General features: G+C 45.0%; 1 protein-coding gene and 2 non-coding genes across 5 annotated transcripts in view; 1 reads left to right on the top strand and 2 right to left on the bottom strand.

Moving 5' to 3' along the window:
- The window catches only part of lekr1 (Leucine-, glutamate- and lysine-rich protein 1), a 72,731-nt gene that overhangs the window by 22,890 nt on the left and 34,983 nt on the right, over positions 1-14,858 (bottom strand). For 2 of the 3 annotated variants that reach the window (XM_086215069.1, XM_086215068.1), the window contains exons 4-6: positions 13,432-13,509; positions 9,439-9,602; positions 1,749-1,830 (exon numbers count right to left, since the gene is read on the bottom strand). In XM_086215069.1, coding sequence (XP_086071195.1) covers positions 1,749-1,830; positions 9,439-9,602; positions 13,432-13,509 — 324 coding nt within the window. The remainder of the gene's footprint in view (positions 1-1,748; positions 1,831-9,438; positions 9,603-13,431; positions 13,510-14,858) is intronic. The other variant, XM_086215070.1, reaches the window with a different exon arrangement.
- Positions 10,305-10,377, bottom strand: trnar-ccg (transfer RNA arginine (anticodon CCG)). Its single transcript has one exon. It is a non-coding gene; the product is annotated as a tRNA-Arg (tRNA).
- Positions 10,474-10,546, top strand: trnar-ccg (transfer RNA arginine (anticodon CCG)). The gene has a single exon. It is a non-coding gene; the product is annotated as a tRNA-Arg (tRNA).

Below are 14,858 nucleotides of genomic sequence, written 5' to 3'. Positions count from 1 at the left end.
TCTGTATACAAATATATATTCAAACAACATGGGACATTCTTTCACATGACCTCAGACAACATCCAACAGCTGGTTTCTACAACATTGTGTGACATTTTTAGCTAAAAGTAACCTTAACATTTAAAAAACAGGAGAACTGAGGCTTTTCATGGCTCCTCTGACGTTTCGGGACTCTGCTAATCCTCCTAGTTTAAACTTTCAGTGACTAATTCTGATTATTTAAGTGCTTACACCACAGAGATACTGCGATTCCTTTGTGTGCGTGATTGTATCACGATGAAGTTTTTCTCAAGCTAACAGACTGGAATCCATGGGAGTAATTTAATTCACCACTTGTCTCAACAGGGGGCACTGCAGCGTAGCAAACCTACACCGCGCGGCTTTAATGACGATAAGGAACCGAAAACCAGAGTCTGTTATTTCTGCAGATCAAAGGCAAGTCACGACAACAACCGTGAAGCTGGAGAAGAGCGTGATGATGAGGGAGGAAACATTAGCGACCAAATGAGAGCTTCATCTGTAGCCTGTCAGGTCAAGTAGTCCTCGCTTTGATAATGCTTTGATTATCAGATAAAGGCAACGTTTAACAGCAACTCCCTTTCTGTGTGGGGGGATGTTTGTGTGTGTGTGCGTGTATGTTTCTCTCTCTCTGTATTTGTGTGTCTCAGTGTCTGCGTCTGCACTTCGGAAGTGGTTATACTTCAAATATTATAAACGACGATAACAGATTAAAAGCATTCCCTTTCACTTACTAAGCGTATGCAAGCAGTTTTGAACAAAGTAGCCACTGTTCTGTAAAAACCAGACTGAAGACATAACCAAATATGGAGCAATTCATCCCTTTGAAATTCTTTGTAAGTTAAACACAAACAATTAAACGGACGGCCAAACCTGACCTGTAAGTGACCTTCCCAAGGATTCCTCTGCTTCAAAAAGCAGTATTTTTTTTTACTGGACATGGCGAGTACAAAAAGTACAATCGTCTTGATTCTGTTTTTCCAAACTAAAATTACTTGGACTATCCTAGCTCAAGTGTTTTTGTTACTTTTTGAAAAGGAAACTTTGGGTCATGGATTTTCAAGACTTACTTATGAGGATGTTGTTTGTGAATATCTAGCTTTAAAATGTTGCATGTCTCACACTTGTAAAACAGAATGGATGCTAATGCTAACGACTCTGTGAGGCTGCACCAACAGCAGTGGTTCTTCCGGTTCATGGTGTTTACATTTTTAATGTGAAATCTGTAGGATTTAAACAATACAATATTCCTGGGACTCCTCGTGGGACCTTCAAACAAATTTGCCTGGAAAAGTTGTCCTGTGTTTTCTTCAAGTGACACCAGCGGGCCAGTCCTGACAGGACTCGCCAGGGAATGTTGTTCTCAATCGCTGGTTAGGTGTAAGTGTATCGCCCCTTTTTGACCACACGAAATACAAATACAAAGCTCTGGAGGAACAACCCCCACTTGGGAAGCAGGAACCAGGATGTAAATTTAGTTCCTGGGACATTATTTTACCCGAGAAAAGTCCCACCTTGGTTCCAGAAACTGCAGCTTAACAGGCCTGGTGGGCAGAACAAGAGCATTTCTTTGACAGGCGGGGCCAAGAGGACATTACAAAAGGTTTTGATTGGTTGACAAAAATTACACATAGAACCAAGCTCCGCGCTGACCTGTTCTTCACCCAGCATATTCCACATACCGCACTCCACCTGTGTTCCCGACCGTGCATGTGAGTGTGTGTGCTTACATTAGCTGTCGTGCTAGATGCTCCCTCTCTTCTCTCATCTTCTGAAACTCCACATTGGAATGTTTCATCTCCTCTCTCAGGGCTGCACACGCACGCACACACACGCACACACATGCACACACACACGCACACACACACACACACACACACATTAATGTGACACAATGAAGATGTTGTAAAAGTTTACAAAAGCCTGCCTGCACACTGGTACCACCCGTCAGTGGCTCGTTGCCAGACTTGTCACCAGAGGCAATTACAGTGTTTGATTTGCAGAGGGAGTGAGGAGGGGAAGGAGACAGACAGGTACAGGAGGCAGAGTCTTCCTATCATCACATTGTTACTTCACACTTGAGCAAAGGGAGGGAAATGAAACAATTTAAGAGTGACAAGATTGGTAGGAGAAATAAATAAAGAAGGGGAAAGGAACAGAAAGGTGAGAGGGGAGGAGTGAGGAAAACGGGTTCAAGAAAAGAGACATCAGGAAGCAGTTTAAGGGGGGCAAGAGTGACTTGTGGCAGCCGGGGGGGGGGGGGGGGGGGGTGGAAAGGGAATTTGTGCTCAGGGGGGAAACCATGAAACTCTACACTGCTGTCTGGCACTCCTGGTTGTTGTGAGTGTGATATCAAGTGCTTCGCTACTGTTTCCTGCCTTTACTGTCTGTCCATTTTCACCCCGACAGCTTCAGTACACTGTGTGCTCAGCAATGAAGAGATGACAAAGCAAAATATTCCCCAGCGAAACAAATGAGCAGCATTTAATTAGCATAATAGCTTTAAGAATAACAGAGCGGGACGTGGACTGCAGGGAATGCTGGAGGTATTCAAGGGTTCTCAATGTAGGATATAAATACTTGTTTAAATGCAAACCTGCAGTGATCTGCTGAAGGTGGGGAATGACATCCAGTTCTGCACATTCAATTTTTACGTAACAGGTTTCCAGGCCACTGAATGCATCTATTAAAAACAGATCCGGGAGATATGCTCAACGGCAATTTTAGGCCAACAACTTGTCAGACTACACTGGATTTTTTTTACTGCAGCTCCAGGCAGGAGTGGATTCCACGCACTCAAGTTCAGTCACGCCAATAGTTTCTGTCTTAAATAGCAATATTTGCATACCGGCCTTCTGTCTTCAAGTAGAAGTGACATATAAAATGAGAACAGGTTACACTCACGACTGGCATCATCGTCATTTTCATTCTTGACCATCATCTCCATCTACCTTCTCATCACCTTCATCGTTATAAGCTTCATCAGCCACTTTAAAGCCGAAAAGCATCAAAATAGTGTGAGAGTGTGTGTGTGTGTGTGTGTGTGTGGGGGGGGGGGGGGCTGTTAGAGCAGGGAAAGGACATGAAAGGGTAATTATTATCACCACCTTCCCCATTATCATCATTACTGCAAAGGTCACTGTTAATGCCAAACAGCAATAGCCAAGGATACGTGAGTGTACTCCCCAGCAGAAGAGTGACAGAAGAGCCATCGAGGATATTATTACGTGCTGGTTCCATGCAAACGCCAATTTACACCTCCGAGCCAACACCTGATGAATACATTTATGCGGGCTGTAAATAACACCGATTCGATGCGGTGAAAGTGAGTGTGCAAACATCACATTCTTCCCCTTTGTGCCCAAGGAAGATGTTCTCACCGGCTCGTGTATCAGAGAAGAATCGGGCTCGATTTGTTTTGTTCCACTTCCAACCTGTTTTTACTGTACATCCATTTCCTGTCCAGTCTGCAGTCAACAAGGGAGAAAAAATGAATTTATGCGTTTGAGAAGCCAGCATCAAAAAGGTTTGGAAGGAAACTGAGGAGTGAAGAAACTGTACAAATCTCACCAATATGACCAGTGCGGGGGTGAAGTCTGATTAGCCTCTCTGATCAGTGAGGTGAGAAACCAGGTGAGGTGAATAAATCAGAACTGCTTTGCAGCTGGTAAAAACAAGCAGCTCAACAACAACAACAAAAATGGTGCTGGAAAAAACGTTGGATTGACCAGAAAACACTTGGTTGTTGTGTGTTCGGAAGCGGTGGACGATCCGTGTCATCGGCTGACGCAAACAACAGAAAATCGCTGTTAAAACACGAGATGAGGTCAACAGTAACATCAGCGTTTCTTTATTAGTCGCTGCCAGATAAAAGGCATTCATGTTGTTTCCATACAGAGGGTGTCAGGGGATTTTCTTCATGTTTGCCAGACAGCAAAAAAATCCAAAGCAAGGACTGTGGAATCGAATCTTTTGTTTGTGTGCTTAGCAAACGTAAAACCATTTATCGCATCTGTATGGCGTGTAAATTTGGCTCAGCAGGGACTTTAATTAAAGGCAGAACAATTCATCACACAAACGTCAGTGACGGCAATTTAACTGCTCTCTCCTAGTTGACACAGTTATTCTATGTATGAAGGAGGAGAACTGGTCTATGTATTGTATTTTTCAGTCGGGTTGGCATGATCGATAAAACCAATTTCTCACAAAGAAAATGGACAAAACTTCCAAGGACAGAGTCTTCAGCCAGAGGGACCGGAGGCTGAGCTGCAGGAGCGGCACCCAAGCAGGACAAACAAGAACCACATATTCACTGGAAGAGGAATTTAAAGAGGCTTTCTGAAATCGACCGACTGGAAAACAGATCAAGACGACACAACCTCAGCCTGCTGGAGAGGAGAGGAGCAGGCCGCAGCATGGTTCCCTCCCTCCATCCTCACTAAACTCAACCCAAACTCAAGAGGCGGACATCAGAACGGATAACAGGAGTAGCTCGCCACCGCAACCCAACAAGCGCCGCGCGGCAACATGCAAACTTCCTAACTTCCAAAAGAAGCTAGATATGCTGGGAGACCTGAGGCAGCCGGACCAGGCCTCAGCCAGCCCCTCACCAGAGGTCCGCAGAATGTTGTGCGATCACAAGATTCAGCAGCAGAGCGCCAGATGCTGGTCCGCACCGATAACCACGGCGACAACAACCACACCAGGAACCGTCACGTCACACAGATGTCATAACACCGTCATTCATGGCCACGTTCAGCAAATGGTATCAATCCATCAAACCAGCTTAAACCTGTTTTCACTGGAACCAGATTTCAATGCCCATCCTGATTCAGAAATGTGTATTTGGCTTGTATGAGTGTGTGGAGTGTGTGTGGAGTGTGTATAAGATAAGATGAGATAAACCTTTGTTCATCCCTCAGTGGGGAAATTGGCACTGTTACAGCAGCAGAAACAGAGAAGCAGCAGTGGTGTATGGAGTGAGTTGTGAGTGAGGGTCCTTCAGCTCAGCAAGGCAGGGCACGGTGGCTGCGGCTCTGGAGAGCTCTCAAACTGATCCAGCAATGTCAGCCTGACATTCTCTTCCCCCGTGTCTTTGTTTTCCTCGCCCTCCCTCCTCGCTTTTCTCTCTCAGTCACTCCTAGTCTTGCCACCTCTCTCCTGCTTTCAGTCTCTCGTCATTTATTTCTTCCTCTGTTGCTGTTTTCCTTACCTACCCTCTCTTTCAACTTATCTTATTCCCCTTCGTTCTTTCTCTCGCTGCAGGAAGAGGGGAGTGAAGGAGGTCCTCCTCAAAGCGGCAATACACTGATAATTGCTTTCTGGTCACTGTGACATGACAAGGTTCGCCAGGGTAAAGCAACACACACTGACACACACTAAAAAAGACACAAATAAACAATAAACACACAAAGACCTGACACTCAAGTGACAAAAAAAACCTCAGAAATACTCACAAATACACACAAAAACAGACACGTCCAAACAGAGACTAGAATAAATACGAGCAGAGAGACTTCGCAAGGCAATAAACAGCCTGTCTGTCGTTCTTAACACGTGTCTATTATACGTCAGTGCACACGTGTGCGTGCACACACACACTTCTATTATTATCTTACCACTATTTGATGCAGTAGCTGAACTGAGAAACTCAAACTGGTGAAATTTTTAAGGGCAAAAATAACTTGAGACACTCGTGGCTGACAAACATACAATCGCCCATGTTCGCTGCTGTTAACTTGATATTAAAAATACGTGGATTTGCTGGTTGTAGAAGCCTGCATCCATCAAAAACCTCCCAGCTCATCATGGTCTGCTTCTGGTTGAAGCCACGTGAGTTGCAGTCGCTCACATTCATGTTTGCTGGGTGGCTTTGAGCTCCGGAGTGACTGGAAGCAAGGAAAAGAAGGCGCAAAAGACAAATAAATCTGGAAAATGAAGGGCCAGAGGAGCCTTGAACAGTGACTCAAAATAAAACTGTAGGCTATCAAAAAAGATTATTTTTTTAATCTATCAAGATGAACACACAAATGTGTGGAGTCACAATTTAAGAACAGCGATGCACCGATCCGATACGGGGCACACATACGTGGATCTGACATCAGAAATCCGATCCATTCGCCCAAACTCCCTCATACATGCTCCAATAAACATTCGGCAACATGGAGTAAAGGCAGAAGAGTCAGGAGTTCCACAGACGTCTGAGTCAGGTTCCAACAGGTTCTATCTTCATGAAAGCTGAGAAAACAGGATCTCCGAATATTAGTTTACGTTTGTCTGCTGGATGGCAGCTGAAGCCCAAAGCAACCACACAGACGTATCACGAACTGCGTGGTTGTCTTACAGCTGGAGAAAGACAACAATCAATAATTGGACCTGTTTACACCCTAGTTCACTTGACCACAAAATGACTGAGCTATTCACAAACACACTATTTCACTCTTCTTCTTCTCATACAGAGAAACAGCAGACTGAGCAACTTTAGGAGAAGTTCTAAAATATGCGTTTAGAGGAGAGAACCAGTTTTACGACACAGTTCAAGAGCTGAGTTTCACTGTAATTCCACCAACCAACCGACTCGTTCTCCCTCACACCAGGGGTGAAATACAGGACACTTGATTTGGTTTATGCTATTTTTCAACTCATTATGTTCAATAACAATAAGCTGTTAATAGTAGAAGACTGAAACACATAAAACCGCAGTTGTGCTGCGGTGGAACTCTTATGGTGCGTTGCGGGCAGCTAACTGGGACCAACAGCTGTCGGATGCCATATTGTTCCCTAAATCACACACAGTTTTACCTGTTTTAGCAAACATGCACGGACTGGAATTCTTAATTTGGTGCTGAGGGACCGCAACAATTTTTGGGTGTCTGCCGAGTTTATTACGCATCATAAAAGAAAATATTACTGGCGGAACCACAGCCTCAGCTGCTGGAGACTTTATTACCGCAGGATTTTGTCCTCTGAGAGACGGATCAACGATTCACACATGAGCAAAGTTCACGGCCGTGTCATTGTTGTAGATGTCTGTATATCAGGAAACTGTCTGTATTTATCTGTGAGTATGCGTTATACTTCACCACTTTTAAAAAGATAAGCTGCTACTGAGACAATCACCAAGTTCATCCGAAATCACCGCAGCACATAAAACAGGAGCTGGCAGAGTGGTGCGGTTTGCAGGCTTCCAATAACCGAGCTCCTGTCTGTGTTGAAATAGCTAATAAAGTTAATAACCAATTGTGGCGAGGAAATTGAAAACTATGAAATATAAACGGCTGAGGGTTGTAGAGGTGAGAGCACAACCACACAGGGGAAGGTGGAGAACACTGCCATTAAAAAGAGGACCTTAGCCGGTGCTAAAATGCCGTGCACACTTGAGACAGAGTTAGAGCTGAAGAGATAATGGCTCCTCTCAAGTACAGCTGGGCAGTTGGCCACACGTTGAGCCACGTGATTATGAACGTGTGTCAAAATAAAGAACTTCTCGGTCACAACATCATCATTTCAATGTAGCTTTCACTCAAAAATATGAATAATGAGACAAAAGTGATGATTCTGTTTAATGCGGTGAATCACATCCCAACATTGGTCGAAAGGAACTTTAGAATAAGAACAAGAAGAAGAGGAAGAAGGCTCCATTCATCCCACGCCGGGGAAATTTCAATAGTTTCAGCAGCATTTACAGGGAGAAGAAGAAAGGAAAAGAGAAATTGACAAGAAAAAACAATTATGAAATAAAAAATAAATAACTATGAACTGGATATTAGATATTATATTAGACAGTTACAGAAACCCTTTACAAGAAGTGTGATATTTTGTTCTAAATCTGGCTCCTCCTACGGGTTCATCATACGGAGCTCGTCAGAGAACTGTTAGGATAACTGTTAGTTAACCGTTATCAAGGTGGACGTTTGGAGTTACCGCTCATTTGAAGTCCTGTCACCCGGCACAGTCGGACTAGGTTCTGAGAGAATACTTTTCACTCAAGTATTTTGCAATCGCAGTAGATGTACTTGTAGGCGATCAATATTTCAGTACCTCTCCTTTCAGTACTCTTTACCAACTTAAGCATTGATGTAATGATGTTGTGTATCACGCAGCAGGCTGGCAGACGCAGACAAACAGATGTAGAGACAGGTGGAGGAGGTGAGAGGAAAGAGAACTCTCTGCTACATTGTGTGGGAACATATTTGATGTTTTTAGATACTGCTGCTATTACACACACACACACACACACACACACACACACAAAAACTTACACACACTTACACACACAAAAGTTGGCTTGCAGGGAAATAGATACCATATAATCTAAGGATGGCCCAGGGTGTTGGCAGATGGCTGCGGTTCAGGGATAGGTCATACAAATGCTCGAGCACATGCACACGCATGAACAGATTCATACAACCTTGGTCACGCTATCGCCATGGCTGCTCTGTCCTCCTTGGTTTTTAAATAAAGCCCTTTAAAACACTCTCTTCGTCGCCTTCGAATCGTCTACTGCACAAACTGAATGATGTTTTCATGTTCCACCACTTTGAGCCTTTGTTCCGCCTCCCTTGAAGTTCTACCCGCTGTTCTCCTCTGATGTTCCACGATAACCACGGAACACTAATGAACAGGTAGCGCACTTTAATTGCAGCTAAGGCTCATATCAGTTTAGAGTCATACGCAGGTGACTGGTAACACGTGAGCAGCTTATTTACATATCCAGGCCTCCATTCACACATTTATTTTATTAAAGAGGGGATGTATAAACGTGTGTATTGATGTCCACAAGTGTGTGTTCAGTGTTCTGGGCTGTGTCTGTTATTTTCTGACTTGTGTGTGTCTCAGATATTTTATGCTGTGTCGACACATTTAAATCTCTTCAGGCGACATGCATGTCAGGCTGTATTTTTCTTGGTGCTTCATCAGATTTCGCACTCTGTTTTAATGCGACCTGTTGCCTCGGCTTCCACACTTCTGGTGATTTTACGTTTTCTTCTAAATCTCATCACCTGGTTATTCCTTGCTTATACTTTTTTTTTTTTAAATTTTGCAGCACTTTGTACAGGAGCCCTTTGAAAATGAGATGTTCCACCTCCACAACGACACAGCTACACGTTTCAGAATAAAACTAGAGCTGTGCTGTTACACATGAGAGCCGAAGCATGTTTAACACACATACATGTAGACATGCAGCTGCTGGGAATGTGCTGCAGAGAGGAGACCCACCCATGAGGTGAGCTGGAGGTTAACTCTGCTTCAGGCATTTACTGTCAACAATGAACACACACACACACACACACACACACGCACACACACACACACACACACACACACACACCCGTGGACACAGTGGTGCTCCAGAGGATTTTCACTAATATTCATTCTAACAGAGATTATCAGCTCAACCGCCACATCCCAGCACCTTACCTGAGAACACCTGAGTGCTATGCTGTAGTATCTGAGGTCTGAAGGCCTGCCAGGCCCCCATCAGCTGGCTGAGGAAACCCCGTACATCTGTGAGCTCACTTCCTGTGGAGCGGAGCACGGAGAGAGTCGCCTGCAGGGCCTGCTGCTGCTTCACACACACGCTTCTGAAACACACACATCCATTTTTTCCTCAATAAAACATCGGCGCTATCGCTGCTATCTGAACATCTTGTGGCAGCTGTCGTACAAAGAGTGAGACGCTGTTGTCGACTGTGGCAGCTGCTATCGAGTGTGAGAGTAAGAAAACAACAGTGATGATCAGAGGTGTGGCTCGGAATGCAATGGGGGAATTCTTCAGGCCGCCTTCTCCCCACAAACACTTTAGCTGAGGCTCAATATGGTGATATAGGCAGCACAGAAGGAGAAAACACAGGAAATCCAACGTCGGTGCATTGTTTTGGTCGTCCAGCTGTTTGCTGGGGAAAGATGGAGAGAGTTCTAGAGGAATTTCTCAGTTGAACAAGTTGTAATTGTTCTTTGATGCCAGCTGGTATTGGACATGTGGCTCCTTCTCTGTTGACAGAGTTTGAGAATAAGTGGGAAGATGATGAGTGGGGAAACAGCTGGTCAGCCACAGGAGTTGCTAGCCACTTCCGTCTCCCGACCACCTCACACGCACGTTGAAATCCTTCTGGAAACGCGGCTGCATTCAGGAGTCCTGAACTTACAAAGAGGCTCTCCTGAATATTTGTGCGATAAGAGGCTCGCCAGCCACATACTGATTGATTGTAAAGGACAAGCATGACGGAAGGGCCTCCCTCCAGCAGGTGAGCTGCTCTATTGTAGAAACCCAGGACGCAGGACTGTGACCCAGGTGGGACTTGAACCCACAATCTCCAGCTCCGGAGGCTGATGCCTTATCCATTAGGCCACTGGGCCACGGAGCTCCTACAAGCGAGAATGTCTACAGTGGTTAGACACATGTTCCTTGTTGCACTATTGTATTGATTGTAATATACTGGTTACAACTTCTGTGGCCCAGTGGCCTAATGGATAAGGCGTCAGCCTCCGGAGCTGGAGATTGTGGGTTCAAGTCCCATCTGGGTCATGTGGTTCATCACCGTGCTGCGTCTGCAGAGGTGGATGTGTGTATCTCATAGTGTGACACCTCTTGTCATGACTGTAAGCACAGATTATTTTTGTCTTTGCTTATTTTTCTTCTTTTTGGTGAGTTCTGTCCAGCATGGGCCAGCGCAGGTAAGAGATCAGACTCATGTCGCACCACGACCTGCGTGATGGAAGTCACAGCTCACATCGGTGACGTGTTTGTGGATTATGATTTTATTTCTTTTTGTCATTATGAAGCATCATCAGTTGTTTGCTGTTAATAATAATGCTGAGACCAAATATCTTCAAAGCTCCAAATGTCACATCTCAACTCTCATTTTGAAAGTGAAAGGAGCCATCCAACACTAAACCTGTGTATCATATGACTTCAGAACCATTATTTCTTTCATGATTCAGTATTACCACAGTAACAGCAGTACTGACTCGATATGGAAGCATGCAAAAGACTTGCGGTGGAAATGTCTTTGTAGGAAACTCAGCGTTTGTCCAACTTGTCTTCAAGCACTTTCAGAAAGTTGTAGGCGGAAACAAAAAAGCCCCTTCGAATCAATCAAAATTCTTCCTGTCCCTGTGGGACATCACCATAGCAGCCGTGGCCCCAACTCCGGTTTTAGAAGAGGCGGGGGTCATCGTAGGTACGGTAATCTCTAACACAGACCATGACTACGGAGTCTGGCGGTACCGGGCGGTGCCTGGATGCTCTCTGCTGATCATTTACTTCTCTCAGTGTAGAGAGTTAAGGAAGAATTCACACGTATGATCAACAATACTGTTGAGTAACTTCTGTACTTTGATGCGCAATCAATTGTATTTTCAAACAAAACTTTAAAAAAATAACATGGCAAAGAAATATTATTGCAGGCACAATATGTTCATGGTAAAACATGTATTACATTTTAGAATGCGAGTCAGAAATGTCTGTTCGTGGACGCAAATGTTTTGTGTGAATCCAACTCACAGACTTCTTATTGTTTTCCAACAAAGGTGGCTTTTGATTGAAGAGCTGCTGCCTGAGAGTTCCTCCAGTTCTGACAGGATAATAACATGTGCAGAGCACGGTATGCTAACATAAATCACTACTGGGTTGTTATTATCAGGCTTGGATTGCAGTTTCATGATTTCAAGATATTTATTTAAGTATCGTATCAAAACTCCAAAGAAAACACTTAATGATCAGAAAAGCAACATGAAAGACCACTTGCCCAGTCCACAAACACATAGGTGCACACACACACACACACACACACACACACACACACACACACACACACACTAAGTCACAAACCTGTGCAAAGCAAGTGCAGGAACAGAACATTATTCCATCGCAAGGAACACGTGGGTGAGAGCAAATGGGTCCCATCTTCTTCCATATACACATGCACGCACGCACACACACACACACACACGCAGATGTGACACAATTGTGGGGGGCACACGTGAAATCCTACATGGATGTACACACCTGTGCAAACAGCCACAAGCGTGTACACTCACAGACCAACATGGAGAACACGGATGTGGCTTGCGTGCAGCGTGAGGTGACAGTTTGTGAGAGCTCCGCAGGGTTGAGTGGTTCTTCCTTATACCGGCTTTGTGGTTTAAGGTGATCAAAAATGAACGCTCTCTGGGTGAGAGGGGTTGTGTGTAACTTTGCGTGTGTGTGTGTGTGTGTGTGTGTGTGTGTGTATGCAGAGAGAAGAAGGAGAGCACGGGCACAGCTTGTCACGAGAGCCAGTTTTATCATGTCAGATGACATAAATCAGAAGCTGAGAGCACCAACAGATACGAGCCAGATCTGTCACCAGTGATCAGACGAGAGGAAGAAAGTCTGCATGCCTCCGCTGAATCGATGGTTTACTCATTTAGCAGCTTTACTGTCCACCACCTGACTGAAACATCACTTCCCTCCCACTCTCTTCACCTCCACCTCCTCTGTTCCTCTCATGTCATTAACTGCGCAACTCCTTTTTTCAATATCTCTCTTTTTTTTCCAGGAAATAACCTGTGGCTCAGCTGAATTCACTTTTGTTCTCTTGTTTTTCCATTCCCTCTTTTACTGTCCTCCCTCTATCATCTCCCACAGTTGTTTCCCATCTGTCCTGGCCTTCCTGCCATGCATCTGGTCAAGGAGCGGACAGCCATTCATGGTGACCTCACACCAGAGTTATAGTTTCATTGTCAATTGTGTGTTAGTTGGTTTGTTTGCCTCTCAGCAGGATTACACCAAAACAACTGAAGCTTGGGGGGGGGGGGGGGGTTGCTGGGGGTGGAGCGTGAGCCAAGCAAGCAGAAACCAGGACACACTGGAGCACATCAGGATAAAAAATGCCAATCCAAGACATTTCGCTTCACTGTCATTGATATTGTTGCATTAATTTCTCAGTCAATGACAAATGGACTTTTATGAAACTAGAAATTCCACATTGCAGGTGTCTGCCTCAGCCACGCGTGCCTTCACGTGTATTAACATCTGTGCTTTGTTTTACCCGGAACAAATGGTTCGGTGTATCAGTCTAGAACTTTGACTTTTCAACTGGTGATTGTTATTTCACGCTTGTCGTGTCCTAATACAGTATCTTAAGACACAATATATTCCTTCCGTAAAATACGTAATCATGTATGGTGGATGTCAGTGCCAGATGTACTGAAACTTCTACATGTATTCCTGATGGGAAGGAAGTGAGGTCACAGTGACCTTTAACCACCAAAATCTGGTTGTTTCTTTCTTGGGTCCAAGTGAACATTTGTGCCAAATTGGATGAAATTCCCTCCTGGACTTCCTGAGATATCACATTAAACAACATCTGGAAGTTTAAACACCAGTAAATGCGAGCGATACAGCAAATACTCCCGTTATTTGCTTACCTGAGAGTTTCGGATTGCTGCGACTTTTTCCAGAGTAACTGCTCTGCCTTTTCCCTGCAGGAATCTGCTACTGCCAGCCTGTGGAGGGGGAAGAGGAGGAGGCGGGTAGAATAATGAAGGTGAAGAGTCAGGAGCAATATTGATTCATTAGAGAAACTGAGCCAAGCGTAATGCTACTGTGCTCCCGTGGGATAAAATGAGCTTATAGATGATGCATCTTTAATGATATGAAAGAAAGGATGATCATGACAAGATGGAATGAGATGGAAGATGTACATGAACCTCAGACGTAATGGATATAAAGAGATGGGCTTCCCTCGGCAGCTCATCTTATCTTGCTGCCTAATCCAATGCGTGATGGACTATGATTGGGACACGAGCAGAGTCAGCAAGGCGTAGAATGATGAGACTGAGCTGCAAGACTCAGAAGTTGCACTGAAAAAGAGGAGAAAACCGAGCTACTTTGAGCCTTAAGGGTCTCAGGGGGTGGAGCCTATCCCAGCTGACATTGGGTGAAAGGCAGGGTTCACCCTGGACAGGTCACCAGTCTATCACAGGGCCATCAGGAGCAATAGACCTTGTTCAAGGATACTTGGACATGGTGGGGATCAAACCAGCGACCCTTCGGTTGCTGGACGGCCACTCTACCTCTGAGCCACACCGCCCCACTGACTGACTCCTGATGGGAGTTATTAAATCTGACAGCAAAGAGCAAACCAGCAAAACGCATGAACAGTGAGATCGTCTCACCCGAAAAGCAGGAAGAGTCTCCAAAAACACCACAGACAAGTGGGGCAGCGAGAACTAGAACACAAATCCAGCCTAAACCCAGACAGGTACTAATCAGGACCAGCACAGTAGAGCTTGAACGGGATTCAGTGGTGACTCAGGTGACCTCCAGGCACTGGAGAGACAAACATATGACATATTTATCTATCAGCAAGCTGCTCCTCCACCTCAGACTGCATAGTTTGGCTGCATTTCTTTGGAGCAGTGACACAACAAGCCGGTAATGACTGTCAGAGAGAGGTGTTTTCATTGCAGGGTTCATTAGCAGTGCAGCGGGTGTGGTGATCCCGGTGTGACTGATATCGATCTGGTGAGAGGGTTCAACTACAGAGTGACTGGCAAACTAATCACTAATCCCTCCGCTCTATCAGCTCAGGTTAATGAAACAACCTGCAGCATAAATACACTGAGGTGTGCAGCACACCAACAAATTCCATCGTCTCCTGAGTACCACTCTGCCAATGTCCACTTCTGTCCTTCCTGATCCGCCTCACTCCACATCTCACTCCCCCTCACAGTTTTCCATTAGACTCCTCAAAAATGGAACGGACGGAAGAAACTGCATCATTTCAAGAAACTTCAATATCACCTCTCCCAGTGTGTGTTGACCCACGCCGGTCGGTTACGTCAAGCATCAT

This window comes from Aulostomus chinensis, chromosome 10, assembly GCF_037954235.1.
Source record: "Aulostomus chinensis isolate RoL2024-O1b breed Wild chromosome 10, RoL_Achi_v1.0, whole genome shotgun sequence".
Taxonomy (NCBI): Eukaryota; Metazoa; Chordata; class Actinopteri; order Syngnathiformes; family Aulostomidae; genus Aulostomus; species Aulostomus chinensis.
This window is presented reverse-complemented; position numbering and strand designations above follow the sequence as displayed.